Source organism: Arvicanthis niloticus, chromosome 3 (genome assembly GCF_011762505.2).
Source record: "Arvicanthis niloticus isolate mArvNil1 chromosome 3, mArvNil1.pat.X, whole genome shotgun sequence".
NCBI lineage: Eukaryota > Metazoa > Chordata > Mammalia > Rodentia > Muridae > Arvicanthis > Arvicanthis niloticus.
In genome coordinates, this window is record NC_047660.1 from 59,994,619 (window position 1) to 60,008,764 (window position 14,146).

The 14,146-nt window shown below is 41.4% G+C and overlaps 1 protein-coding gene across 2 annotated transcripts; it reads left to right on the forward strand.

Annotated features, from left to right (window-relative positions):
• Positions 1-1,110: 1,110 nt before the first annotated feature.
• Positions 1,111-10,592, forward strand: LOC117704906 (uncharacterized). Of its 2 annotated transcripts, none has more exons than XM_034496984.1 (5): positions 1,111-1,582; positions 1,825-1,905; positions 3,966-4,064; positions 4,409-4,481; positions 10,385-10,592. In XM_034496984.1, the coding sequence occupies exons 1-5, from the start codon at positions 1,205-1,207 to the stop codon at positions 10,417-10,419; spliced, it is 666 nt and encodes a 221-aa protein (XP_034352875.1). In that variant the 5' UTR covers positions 1,111-1,204; the 3' UTR covers positions 10,420-10,592. The 2 variants fall into 2 exon arrangements, with proteins under 2 accessions (XP_034352875.1, XP_034352876.1); XM_034496985.2 differs by having other exon boundaries at positions 1,152-1,582; positions 4,551-10,592.
• Positions 10,593-14,146: the final 3,554 nt, after the last annotated feature.

The window sequence follows — 14,146 nt, forward strand, 5'->3', positions numbered from 1 at the left end:
AGGAGTGAGCTGGGGTGGGAGGGACTGAGAAGAGAGGAGGGAGGAGAAATTGTAGTGGAAATATAAGAGAAGAATAAACAAATAATTCCCAGGTGCTCCTTTTTCCTCAAACTCTACATGTTGTATTTTTTTCTTGACCCTTTTGTTCTTTTTCACTGTAGACCTGCACAAGAGTTAGCATTAATAACCACATCACTACTAGATGTCTTGGAATTTCCTCTACCAAACAAACAAGTCCAAAGCTCTTTGGTTCAGTCTCAGGCAGAATCTCAGGACAAGGGCCGATAATTGCAGCCACATTCCTTGCTAAAATAGCACAAGAATGGTCTCTAGCCCAGTTGTGAACGTTGTTTCCCCCTGAAAACTCTTGAGCTGGGGCTCCAGAGTCCACAGTGTTCTCAGCAATAGTGTCTTCTGAGAGCTTCAGAGGATGGTCTATGGAGCCCTAATTTTTAACCTCTTCCCTAGTCTAAATTTCCAAAGTCTTCCCATTGTCCCCCAAACCATCACTGTCACAGTAATATCAGTACTTCCTGATCCTATCTTTGTCTTAGTTACTAGGGAGAGACACCATGACTAAGGCAACTTACAGAAGACAGAAAGTTATAATGGGTTTACAGTTCCAGAGATCGAGTCCATGACCATCATGGTGGGCAGCATGGCAGCAGGCAGGCAGGAATGACGCTGGGAGCAGTAGCCAAGTGGCTAAGAGCTTCATCTGACCCAGAGACATGATGCAGAGAGAGAAGTGTGCTTTAAAAAAGGGACAACCCTCCCCACCCCCCAATCATTTTATTTGTCCAACTACATGACATGAAAATTCTTTGAAAAGGCATCTAACTTGACTTCCACTCATTTTTCTATTTCCTGATTTTAGGGCTGCTGTCCCAGGACCCAGGCACATGGACCTAGCCCATGTGTCTGACCATGCTCCACCAATGCAATGAAAGCTATATCCAATGGCAGAGACTCGTGTGACAGCCCTGATGCTCAGTGGCATTTGCCATGGTCACTCTTACACCTAGAGCTCATTTCTCTGGGGGGTGAGCCTGGGGTGCTGGAGCAGAGGGAGGGTGTGTGCACTTCACAATGGGCATTCTGTCATGGAATGAGGTGAGAGCTGACATAACTGTCACATCAGGTCTGGCCAAGCTCAGTCACTAACTGTCATTAGGAAAGTAAGGGCTCCACAGGGTCTGGGAAGATGAGAAGGAAGCGGCCAAGGATTTTGGGAAGTCTTCGCCATCCTGTTCCCCCTCAGGCTTCTTCTTCACCTGACAAATCAAACAACATTCATTTCTTCCCATCTCATTCCCCCGCACCTCTGCCTGCCATTCGTACCAACTCTCTTTCTGTTTTCTACCCTACCTCTTTCCCCGCCCTGAAGAACACTTCCTACTTCCCTACCTTAATGATTGCTATGCCCAGCTCCTCCTGTGTAAACAAACTTTCCTCCAAGAGTCCCGCGCATTTCACTACCCCTTCCTACCTGTCTACTCTCATGACTCCCTCTTCTACAAGAGCACCGCTGGATAGTTGCCCTCTTTCCCATCCGGAAACTAGCTACTTTCAGCCAGAGTGGGTAAGTCAAAAGCCTCAAACAAGAAATTTTTGCAGATGGTTCACCTTAGAAATGCCAAGCCTGTTTTCCTAGCAGCCCACATGGTAAACACAGCGGAAGCAGGATGATGGGGCCAGCTGATATCCTGGATCTCATCTCCCCTGATTTCTTTCACTGAACCTGGCTACAAATGAGAAACAGCTTAGGAGCCCTGAGAAACTGCTTCCACAATCATCAGAGAGCCTTTTCTAAATGCCTTTCAGCGTATCCTTCAGGAACTGAGCAAGAATTCTCTAGACCCAGAGCTAGCAGTTGGAGGAAACAGATTGGACCCTACATCATTGGTAAGTGGTGCTTAGCACCAGGAAGCTCAGTAGCACTACAGGTGAGGGCTAAGTGAACCAGGAGGAAGCTTGGCCTGAGTCAGGATTCTGGCTTCAGCTTGGGAGTAGCCTCAATTATGGGTCTATTCTTAAGCCATTTTATGACTCAGTTTTCTTGGCATGAAAGGGAGATACTGTGGAGTATGTCCTTCACAGTGATCAGGGATGTCGTGACTAGCAATTGTGCAAGGACATCAGTAGATGCGCAGAATACATCACAAGAGAGAAAAGGAAAAGACAAGAAATGAAGGAGTCAGTATTCAATTAGAGCACATCACAGGCACACACACACACACACTCACACACACACACACACACACAGAGAGAGAGAGAGAGAGAGAGAGAGAGAGAGAGAGAGAGAGAGAGAGAGAGAGAGAGAGACTTCAGAGAAAAGCACTACTGTTTTGTGAGTTGATTATACAACTTTCAAGTAGAATGGACATTTTGTAGTTACAATGTATTGTGTTGTCTCAAGAGGAGTATAGTGTTATGTGAGGTTATATCTGGATTATAAACCCAGAGCAATCAGCAAAAAGTTTACAAGGGAGTCACAATTGGTAGGAAAGAAAAAATGCTTCATATGAAACACACATGTAAACCTGGGAAACAACCTGTGTTGAGAAGACAGTAATGCATCACAGAAGCAACCAACAGTAAACAGCACCAGATAAGGCAGATGAGGATCCAAAAATTATATAACATATTTAAATTCAACAGCTACATGACTCAATGATCTCTGGGAACACACACACACACAAATAAGACCCACTTATTTGTTGCCTTTGAGAAAACTAGTTTGAATAAAGATGCATTTATGTTTAAAATAAAAGGCTGGTGTACCTTCTGAGAAGACTGCTGTTCTGACCAGGTCTGCGGATTTTTTTCTGTTTGATAAGAAGAATGAAGCATGTCTTCTATACTTGACACATGCCACAAGTGCTGTAAATGCTATGAGAGGCCTTTGGAAGATGTGTTCATGAGGCACTGACTCTTTTCCTAGATCCTGCTTCAGGAAAGCTTCCCCAGCGCCCAACAAGTTGCTTCTGTTCTGTGCCTTGGCCCTGCTGTCTGAAGGGAGATGTCCATGCTCACATCCACACAAGCTGATGTGACAGCTCCACTTCTTTTATTTGCTGCCTCCCCTGATCACTTTTAGACTCGACACGGGGACCTCTTGCCTGGTTGGTGAGGTTGATACATTGGACCAAGAGGCAGGCAGCAGTGTTTTAGTGTCCGTTAATCACAAGGGACATGAGGTATCTGGGAGATGATTGCCATAGCAGGTCTCACACAGGAAAGTCTCTTTGTTTTTATTGAAGAGAAAGGTTTGGAGTGTCTTCTGAAAAGATGACAAAATGGCTTTCCACCATTTTTTTTTTTTTATGAAATCTAATTTCCCACTCTCATTCTTTCTCCCTGTGCTTGTTCTACCTGTGTTACCCCCATCCTGTCCGCTCTAGCCTTCAGCCTGCTCCCCAGCCCAATCTGTCCTTTTTGTTCTCTGTCCTTCCTCCCCCTCTGATCCACACTTCCCTCCATTATCCCACCTTATCTCTATTCCTGGCTCTTCCTCTTTTCCAGACTTTTTTTCTGAGCACCCTGTTCACCTTGTCCCTTCACTATTGGACCCAACTTCTTCTAGCATTTTAGTTTAATAGTTGTCTTCTCTCTTATCCCCAGTGCAAAGCCAGCTGTGCTCTGTCAGTCCCAATGAGTCAATCTTCCTCCATGGGAGGCGTCATCTGCCACATCTGCAGTTCAGCATTGTCAGGGTTGTGCTTCCCCAACAGACTGACCTGGTATTCATGGGAATAAGGGTAACATAGCCAGGATGCTCCTGGAGCAACACTGTATCCATTTCCTCATTGGCTTCTTCTCTCTATGTGGACATACCTAAAAAACATCCCACAGATATGAATGGAACCAGTGCCCTAAAAATTTTACAACTAACTGTCAGGATAATGACCTAGCTTTTTCCTGATATATTGAGAGACCTAGAACTCATTCACTGTTTTCCTCAGGTACCAGAGAAGCCACAGCCAGAGTCAAATACGGAAAATCATGAAGTGGAAGAGGCTCAACCCCTGGATAACTTTGATGCCTTCACTCAGGAAGCACTGGTAAGCACAACCACAGTGGAAGTGCTGCCTAAAAAGACAGGGTAGGACAGAATCCAGTCTTGCTGGGGTGTGAATGTGGACTCAGTTCCCCACTTGTTTATCTTTGTCTGGAAAGCTCAGCAATCCAGTCAAAACTGGAGACTTGATAGTATTCTGGATCTGGTTAGGAGGGGCAAATAAGTGACCTTGGTGATTACTCTTGAGAGGGTACCTGTCACACTGAAAGGCCTCAAGGAACATAGGCTTGTGCTTGTGGATCTAGATCTACATGACTAACATTGGTTTATATAGAGATGAATTTGGAAGTGCAAATAATAATCAGATCTGTTTGAAAACTATCTCAGGACAGAATGAGTTGTCATTCGTCAACAACAGAAGATTTACCAAATAACTGTTTTGAGATGAAGAACGCAGAGGGTAAGATAAAACCTCACCCCATTCCCATGTCAGGAAATTCAGACCCTCACACTACTTTCTCTCTCACAGATAATAACCTGGTGTGCACAGGCAGAGGCTGACCTGTGGAAGGGCTGCCATTTGGATCTGACAGGACATTCCATAGCAGTTCATCAAGACAAGGAAGCGTGGGTGTGGCTCTTCTGGCTGGGAACACAGCTCAGCCACTCGTGCTGCACATTTGAGATCAGAGGCTATATTTGTCCAAGCTACCTACCTATGGCCAACAAATTCCACATGCTTCTTTTTCATTGTAAACCTGGGGACAATGCCTCTAGTTAGCACTGTCAGCAAACAGTACTCCTATAAACATTAGCTCCAGGAGTTGGAGACCTTTAAGAAGGATTCTGGAATTCCAGAGTGATGTGGCTATGACCAGCAGAGACCTGGTTGCCCCCCATGTGGGATTCTTTGCCCTGGGAGGACCTTAGGCTCTTCAGTATAGGAAAAGAGAAAGTCACACTCAATGGGAAGCTTTGCCTCATGTCAACTTCCAACATTTGAAGAATATTTTTCATTTACATTAATTGCACAATATAGACTCTAAAGCTTGTTTATGAGGCTTGTTTTTCTTTAATTTAATTCTTGGTGAGACTTCAATAGACTCATTATTTAATATCTATTAAGATCACATCTGTCCCATATATGGGATATTTTTCCAGGACCTAGTAATCCAGGCAAGTATATCGATTAGCTCAGTGGCCTGAGGCTCTACTTGGTCTACCCTGTGCACATAGCCCTCTTCTAATAATGCACTTGGCTCCTGAGACCCTTACCAGCATGTACTGTGTGGGAAGATTCCATTTGGACCTAGTGGAGTAAGTTCCTCCCCTCCTTAAAGACCATCGAAACTGAACAGTTTCCAGTCATACACAATCCTGTTACATATTCCTTCAAAGATAGGAGGGATAGTCTAGCTTGTACATGTTTTTGGCCTATGCATAGTAAGGCAAAACTTTAATCTCGAGTGAAATTTTAGGGACAGTCCCTGTTCTAGTTTCATTTCTTTTGTTATGATAAAATACCCCAATGAAAGCAACTAAAGGGAGATAAGATTTATTTGACTTAATAATCCAGGTCAAAAATCTATCATTATGGAAACTCAGAGCAGAAACTTGAAGCATCCATTCACAACCAACATCATACAGTCAAGACAGACAGGATGTATACCTACATGCTTGTCTCTTATACAGGTCAAGATCTAAACCAGGGAAGGATATGGTACCACCTACTGTTATGATGACTCTCAGCACACAAAAATAGTGTAATCAAGACAATTAATTCCCACATAAATGGCACCAGACAAAGCTACTCGAGGTACTCTCTTGGGCGATTCTAGGTTGTACAGTTGACTATTAAAACTAACCACCACTCCTATCAACTTGACACATAAACTTTAAACCATAACCTTCTACCCCTCATCTTTAACTCTCCTGTTATAATTCTATAAAATACAATCCAACTTTAAAAGCCCCTGAGTCTTTAAATTTTTCAATTATTTAAAAAGTCCATAGTCTGTCAACTGTGAGCTCCTTTAAAATAAAAGTCAAGGTTCCTACTTCCAGCATATACAATGGCACAGAGTAAAAATTCCTACTCCAACATGGAAGAATCTGGGCATCACAAGAACAATCAGATTAAAATGAAACCAAAATTATCAGGACCAACACCAAGTCCTCAAAACCCACATCCACCAGCTGAGGCTCTTAATGTGGTCTTCTGGGTCCCACCCCTCCAGCTCTGCTATCTGCATCACATACAGCATCTCTTCTACACTTAGGCTCACTCCATGTTTCTAGCTTTCTGTAGCCTGTGTTCTATGGTTCTGGTTCATGGATTAAACATAAAAAGGGGATTTACTCAAAGTCACTGATAATGCATTGCTGTAGCATTAAGGGAAGAAAGAAAAGCACTTCCTTTCCCTTGGAGTCATTTAACCAAAAGCAAGCCCAGATTTGAATTTTCTACTTCATACCCTGTGTCTTCCATCTTCTGTCTGTCTGTTGTATAATCCATGCCTGCCTGAAGGCTATCTTGTGAATCTGTCCTTGTGTCTTGTCTCTGTTGCTATATGTCTGTGTACATCAGTCTGTCTTATGACTGTGTGTCTATTCTTAACAAAGGGTTTTCCTCTGTATTGATTGAACAGTGTAGAAAGCATAACATGGGGGAAGGAATAGGATACTTTACAGAAATCTTTAACAGAGTTTTAAATGTGATTAAGTCACTGGCTTCAACTGGTCCCAACTGACCCAGATAACAAACACCACTATTTATTAATTGATATTCATAAATGATATCTTTCAACCTTTAAGATAAATTTTAGAGGATTTCTTTCGACCTCTGTGTTTACTCTTTTAAGCAAATGATACACATGCATTGTCCTGGTTCAGAGCATGGAAGAGTTAAGTTTGCAGCTATGTCTTAGCTTAGGTTGTAAAAGTTGATCACATGGGACATCTCAGGCAAGTAAAATTGATTGTTACATTGTTCTCTTAAAGGCAGGTTAAACAAATAGGCTGAGTAAGTACATAATAGGATAGCAGTCTTAAATGACTTCAACAAGTACTATGAGCTGTGGGTGTGAAGTCTAGCAAAATCTCTCTTAGAATGTAAGAGATTATTTTTATCAGAATACATTGCCACAGTCCTAGAATCACAAATATCCCAGGGGTTCCATTTTAATGGTAGTTTCACCTTCATAGCTTAACACACTGGTCTTTCAGGGGCTCTCTGCAGGGACTCCAAGCCGACCACCAGATGGTGTCTGGAGTCAGTTACCATCTTTGATGCCATCAGTCTTGCAACTTTATCATCAAAACTAATAAGATGCTTAAAACGCTGGCAAGCTATGTTGCTGGCTTCTGTGTGCCCACCCTGTGGAAACACTTGCCTAGCATCACAAATGCAGTACAAAAGGTGTCACTTCCGTGGAACCTGAACTTTAACAAATACAGCCACCTTGCCAAGGACCAGCCTTGGTAGCAGAGGGGTTCTGGGAGAAGGGATGTTTGGGAGAGGCAAAACCAAAGGATCCTAAGTCATGGATCCCAGCTGGTGGCCTCTGTTCTGCTTCAGACAGTTTTCCAGACTGCCTTTTCTCTGTTCTGCTCTCTCTGGAGAGCTCCAGACAGCTCGCTCTCTCCATCTGCTCAAGACCATTTTCCAAGTACTCTCTTGCTGTTCTAAAAATTTCTCTAGATAGATTATCTCTTGCAGATCATGAGTCCAGCCTTTTATTTTACATATCAGTCCAATTATTTGCTCCACATTCCCTTTGGATTATCCTATGAATCAGCATCCTGTGATCCTAACACATTGATTCTTAGGAGAAAACAAACCACTTTTTTTTTTTTCTTCAAACATTGCAAAAGAATTAAGAGATCTGTCTGCCTCTGTTTAAGCACAGATGATAAATAAACCAGCAGTGTAGGGCCCCACTCTGAAATTATCATTTTTACCATGCCTGGTCCTCACCTTGCTCTGTCCTAGGCCCACCTTGAACTCAGCAATCTGTCTGCCCTTGTAAGCACAAACAAACAAACAAACAAACAAACACCTTAGCTGAGTCAGAGCTCCTGTAATCCCCATTTCCTAATTCTCTTTATCTTCTTCCTCAGTATCTTTCTGACACGCTGGCTCATAGTGCAGATGCCTTTGTTCTTTTAGGTCCATGAAGCCCCTCATATAATCATATTACATTCTTATATTTTGGATAGCTGAGAAATTATATATTTTTGAACTCATGTTTTTAGAGTTCTTTTCCTTAAGGGCTGTCCTTCAGTTCTTATCCAGGGTTTACTGTTTTGCTGAGACATTAGCCACACCTTCACCTCCCAGACTTGTGCTGTCTCTGATTATCATGGAGTCAGTGAGGACATTCCATGAAGGAGTAATGTAAAAATATGTACAGTATTATGTAGACAAGCCTTATGCCCACAGCAGCCATTGACACTCATGGAGACACATGCTTTTGGCTCTGTCCCAGGGGTGGGAACTATGTCATTCCACCCCTACCAAGGCCATGCTGGACCTGATACCACTTCTCAGCCCAATTGAGATGCACTCCTGACATGAAAATTTCTCTTAATTCAACCTCATTTAGCTTCTCAAGACACAGGGAGTAAATAAGCCACTTTTTTTTTTCTGGATAAAATATCAAACAAATGGCCCCTGTGCTAATTCTCCATGAAGTCTTTGTTGGCTCTGAAATATGAGCTGGGCTTCCACTGTCCACATTTGTCAGAGTTTTTATGCTCCAAGATCCCATTGGAATGGCCCGTTATGCCAAATGCTCAACATTCAGCAATTTCTCTAACCTGAAGTTTGAATCTCTTCCATGTTACTAGGAAAAACATGGTCAGGTTTATCACAGTAATGACTCTGTACATTAACATTAATTTCTACCCTAATTATAGTCTGTTTCTGTGATAAAATATCCCAATAAAAAGCAGCTGAGTAAGAAAGCATTTATTTGGCAAGTTAGTTACTGTCCATCACTGTAGGGAAGGAAGTCAAGACAGGAACTGGAAGCCAGTTAGTTAATCCTATCCATAGCCAAAAGCAGAGAGGCCATTCACTGTGGCAGGGGCAATCTCCCAGCAGCCATACTCTCACAAGAGAGTTATTCTCCCTCCCTCCCTCCCTCCCTCCCTCCTTCCCTTTCTCCCTCCCTCCCTCTTTCCTTCCCTCCCTCCCTTTCTCCCTCCCTCCCTCTTTCCTTCCCTCCCTCCCTCCCTCCCTCCTTCCCTTTCTCCCTCCCTCCCTTTCTCCCTCCCTCCCTCCCTCTCTCCCTTCCTCCCTCCCTCCCCTCCAAGCCACCAAGAGCCAATAACTCCTCCACTAATGGTGGGGCCAAAGAGGCCCTTCATGCATCCTTGACGGAATTTTTACTGGCTTGATCTTGTAAAGGTCTGCGCAGAAACCATAGCATCTATGAGTTAATGTGTTTACAAGTTGGCATCCACAGCGCCTAATGCCTCTTACATTCTTTTATCTTCCTTTTTTTCTTTATTGGATATTTTCTTCATTTATATTTCAATATTATCCCCTTTCCTGATTGCCCCTCCCCCAACCCCGTTTTTCCCAGCCCCCTCCCCTGGTTTCTATTCTTTCTGTACCCTAGCCCACAATGTTTCTTGTTCCTTGGATAGAGGGAATTGATTATAGATGATTCCAGATGAGATTTCACAGTTACTCATATGTAGTACTTTGTCCAGTTATGAGTTTCTGCATTAGCCACTACCAATTGCAAACCTAAGTAACCACACACCACCGTCTCACAAATCTTATTAAAAGCAAGTGCCAAGCAGTGGTCCAAGCCCTCAAGGAATTTGACTCTGGCCCTTGACTCACTTGCAGTGCTTTCTGACCTATTCTATGGTTTTGTTTTCAACATATTCCTGCTATTTTTGCAATCTCTGTCTGCCTTTATTTCAACTCCTTGAATAACTGGCTGAGAACCTGAAAACATGCACTGTTGATGGGCACTGATCGCCAGTACACTAGGTCCATAACAAGACATACGCATCAGTCACCTCTTAAAACAACTTATCACTGAGACTTCTCTATGCTCTCTCTTGAAGCTAGATAGCCCTCTATTTGGAATTCAGGGAGACTCAAATGAGTATGCACAGCCCATTCTCCTTCAACTTCATTACACTTCTGGTGTCATGGGACATCAGAAGGAAGAAAGCACGCGCAAGCTTTTTACCTATATTGAAAGATGTGGACTGAAATACCCACATTTCAGAAAAACATTTAGTAAGAGAAGGAAATGTGAGGGCACAATTTAAACCAGGTCCAAATTCAGAGCATCCCTACTTCCTAGGAGCTTCTGTCTGATCCTGTTTTCTTCTCTCCAGGGGAACCTGAAATGATGGAACCTCAAGATTTCTAAATAACTTCAGGACCCAAAATGATGCTACTGCCTACAAAGCTAAAAAAAGATATCTGAGACAGAGGGTCACCAGAAGCAGCATGCTTCTCCTGTGGCCATTCCATGGATAAAATAAACAAAGTGGACATGGTTCACAGAAATGTTACATTTGCAAATAAATTAATAACTGAATCAGTTTTAACTACAGATCTGTAAACAAGTTAAGGGAAAGGAAGTTATTTTATGCTGACCCTGCAGTCATTACTAAAGGAAGAAAGCAAGCATAGGCTTTTGCCTGTATTGAAAGGACACAATGTGTCAAATTTTTGAGGAAAAATTATGAAAAAATAAACAAGGAGATAGGAGAAACTGGTATTTTCACTGGAGATTTTAACCTCCCTGTATAAGAAGTGGAATAAAGGAGGTGGCAAAGACCAACAAGGACACCCCTCTCCTTAATCATTTACCTCTTGTATCAATAGCAGGTTTTGTACATTAGTCTCAAGGTCACAAGGTAGGCCAAACTCAAAGTCAAAACACATCTTAAAGCACCTAAAATAGTAGAAAAGCTTCAGCTCTAAAACCATAGAAAGTTAAGCTAGAAATTAGAACCAAGAAGTAAGTACAAATTTTCTAGGTACAGATATGAAATCATGCTTTTTAAAAAATAAAATTTATGTGAATTTGTGTGCTATATAGTCATTCCATAGAGGAAAAGTAACATCATGTAATAGAGACAAAAGGAGAAAGTTACACTTTTATATTTTAAAATCCAGGTGCTACAAAATGAATTAAATTGAAAGTAAACAGAAAGAAAACAAATTATAGTGGTAACAAATGAAACCAGAAAAAAAGAATAACAACATATTCAGGGAAGTTACATAAAAAGATAAATCATACCAACAGTTTTCTAGCTAATCTAAAAATATGGGTGAAAAAGATATTTAAAGGTAAGTGATTTGCCCATCTCTAAGCTAACATATTTAATATTAAGCTATTCCTGAAATGACAAAATTAAGGGAAAAATGACACGAGATATTGTGTATCAATGTGTACATATTAAAATATATCAATCATCTGGATTAAGGGTGTAACTTGCCAATCTTGTGACTTCACAGCTGTGGGCTAACCTAATCTAACTGTCCCTTCACACTCAAGAGTAGAGGTTAACCTAATCTAGACAATGCCTTATACCTGTGTCCAGAAGCTTTGCATCATGGGAGCTTCCAGATTCTGTCGACTCAACAATACAAACTAGCACAGATAACTTCACACCATCATATAAAAAAAATCTTTTCATGGGTTAATAAGCAAATAACATGTGGACTAGACAAAACCTCTGAGACTGAAGAAGTTACATGCAATTTCCAAGTCTGATATTTGAGGAAGAATTAGCAGGAAAAAAAAAAGCTTGAAAGTAATAGCAAAGAACACTCAGAAAACTAGAAAACACTTAGTGTATGTGTAGCACACCAGACAAAGGAGGGATGAGCATGACATCCAAGGTGATAGTGGGCACACATCTCTCTTTGGAAGGCCATAGTGGGGCATAGCACTGGCGGTTTTCAGGGGGCAAAGCCAAATTTTGCAAGAGTAAAAGTTATTTATTAATAATAATATTTATCTTTTAAAATCTTTGTTATACTGGGGCCAGAAGCTGTTGGCTTTAGGGAATTAACACCTGTTGTTTAGTGGGGGTTTGGGGTGAAGGGTGTTTAAGTAAACAAGTGATTATTCTGGCTCTTTGTTCTCTTCTTGAGTTCCTTAACTCCTGTGAGCCAGGAAAGTCATACTCTCAGAAAGAAAAAGTTGTACACAGGCAATATGTACAGACAAACATATTTTTATACAGGTGCGCATGCGCGCGCACACACACACACACACACACACACACACACACACACACACACACATTCTGGTTGAGCTTGATGACTAGTCTTATCAACTCCACAAATATTCATGCAAATATTACATACACACACCCTTACATACATGCATGCATGCATCCATCTATACATGCATACACACACACACATATATATGTATGTGTATATATATATATATACACATACATATATATGTACACATACACACACACACACACACATTTGGTGGATGGAGCAAAAACCCCAGGATCAGGTGCCATTGAGCAAACAATTCAGAAAAAAGCCACTCATTCTGGATGAAAAATATGCTCCAACCTTTATTGCTCAGAGGAAGAAAAAGCTTCTATCTTTTTATTGCTGAAAATAAGAAAAAAACCTCATCCTCTTTATTGCTGAAATAAAAAGGCTTCATTTCTATTGGTGAAAGAAAAAACCTTTTTCTTTTTAGTTCTGAATGGAAAACTCCTTGTTCTTGTCAGTAAGAAGAAGCCTGCTTTCTTATTGTTGTCACTTTTAGTTTTTATACCTTCTCAGGAGAAAAAATCACATGGTCTTCCAAGTACTGCATGACACAGAAGAATGGTGTGACAGTCTGTTTTGCTGCCCCTGGAACAGAGCCAGCAGGGTGTGGGCATCCATGAGTGTTGATGGTTGCTGGGCATGAGGCTTGTTTGTATAAAAAGCTATGTATTTTGCTTCATGTTCCTCCTTCAGGAAATATCTCCCTGCCAAGGTTATCAGGGAATGTCCTCTCTGCCAAGGTTAATGACTCTATGATAATCAAAGACAGTATGAGTCCAAGAGGCAAAGGTGCGTCTAATATTTCAGCTATAGTAAACCCTGAGACCTTCAGGACAGCCCTTACAGCTGTGGGAAAAAACTTCAAAAACACGAGTTCAAAAATATATAATTTCTCAACTATGCAAAATTTAAGGATGCAATATGGGTTGTATAAGGAGCTTCATGAACCTAGAGGAGCAGAGCCAGTTGTATTGTAAGCTAGCTTATTAGAAAGATACAAAGGCAGGCAGATTCCTGAGTTCAAGATCAGCAAGGGACAGAGAGTTAAGGGACAGAGAGTTAAGGTCCAGGCCCAGGCATGGTGGGAATGGTAATTTCAGGATGAGATCCCACTCAGCCAAACTTATTGTCTGTACTAACAAAGGCAGGCAGATCTCCGAATTCATTTGCAATGTTAAAAAATATGCTTGCTGTCTTTTTCTAAGAATCAGGGAGCTGGGGTCATATAATGTTGATTTGTGGGATAATTAAAGGGGAACCCAGACTAAATGACTGAATTTAGATATAAATAACAGACTGGGTCTTGGTCTGGGAGAGCTGAGCTATCTGGATGAGCTATCTGGAGATCTCCAGAAGAAGTTGTTTCAAGCAGAATACAGGTTGTACCCCATAATTGATTTTTTTTTCTGCTCTCAAATACCCCTTCTCTCAGGAACCCCTCTCCAACCTGAGGCTGATCCTTGGCACCCAAGCATCTTTACATCCCAAAAGTTTATCATCGATTGAATAAGGAGTTTTAGCAGGAATGTTTAAACATGTGTTTCTATTAAGAGTATCTATCTACATTATTAGTAGCTAGATAAACATTATGTGTCACTAGCTCCACAAGTTCATCAAAAATTAAAACAATTCTTATAAGTTAGCACAGTTTTGTTAATAGGCAAGTCATCTGCCTTGTGTCTCATTACTTTTTAGTTTTGTATAGATACATACAGTGAATATTTTATCTTCTGTCTTTTCACCTACAGTAAATTGTCCATTCCTAATGTATGGCATTTTACATATCAGATAGTGGGTTCACAGCCTAGAAGGAATGCTTTCCCTGATTATAAATCTGTTCC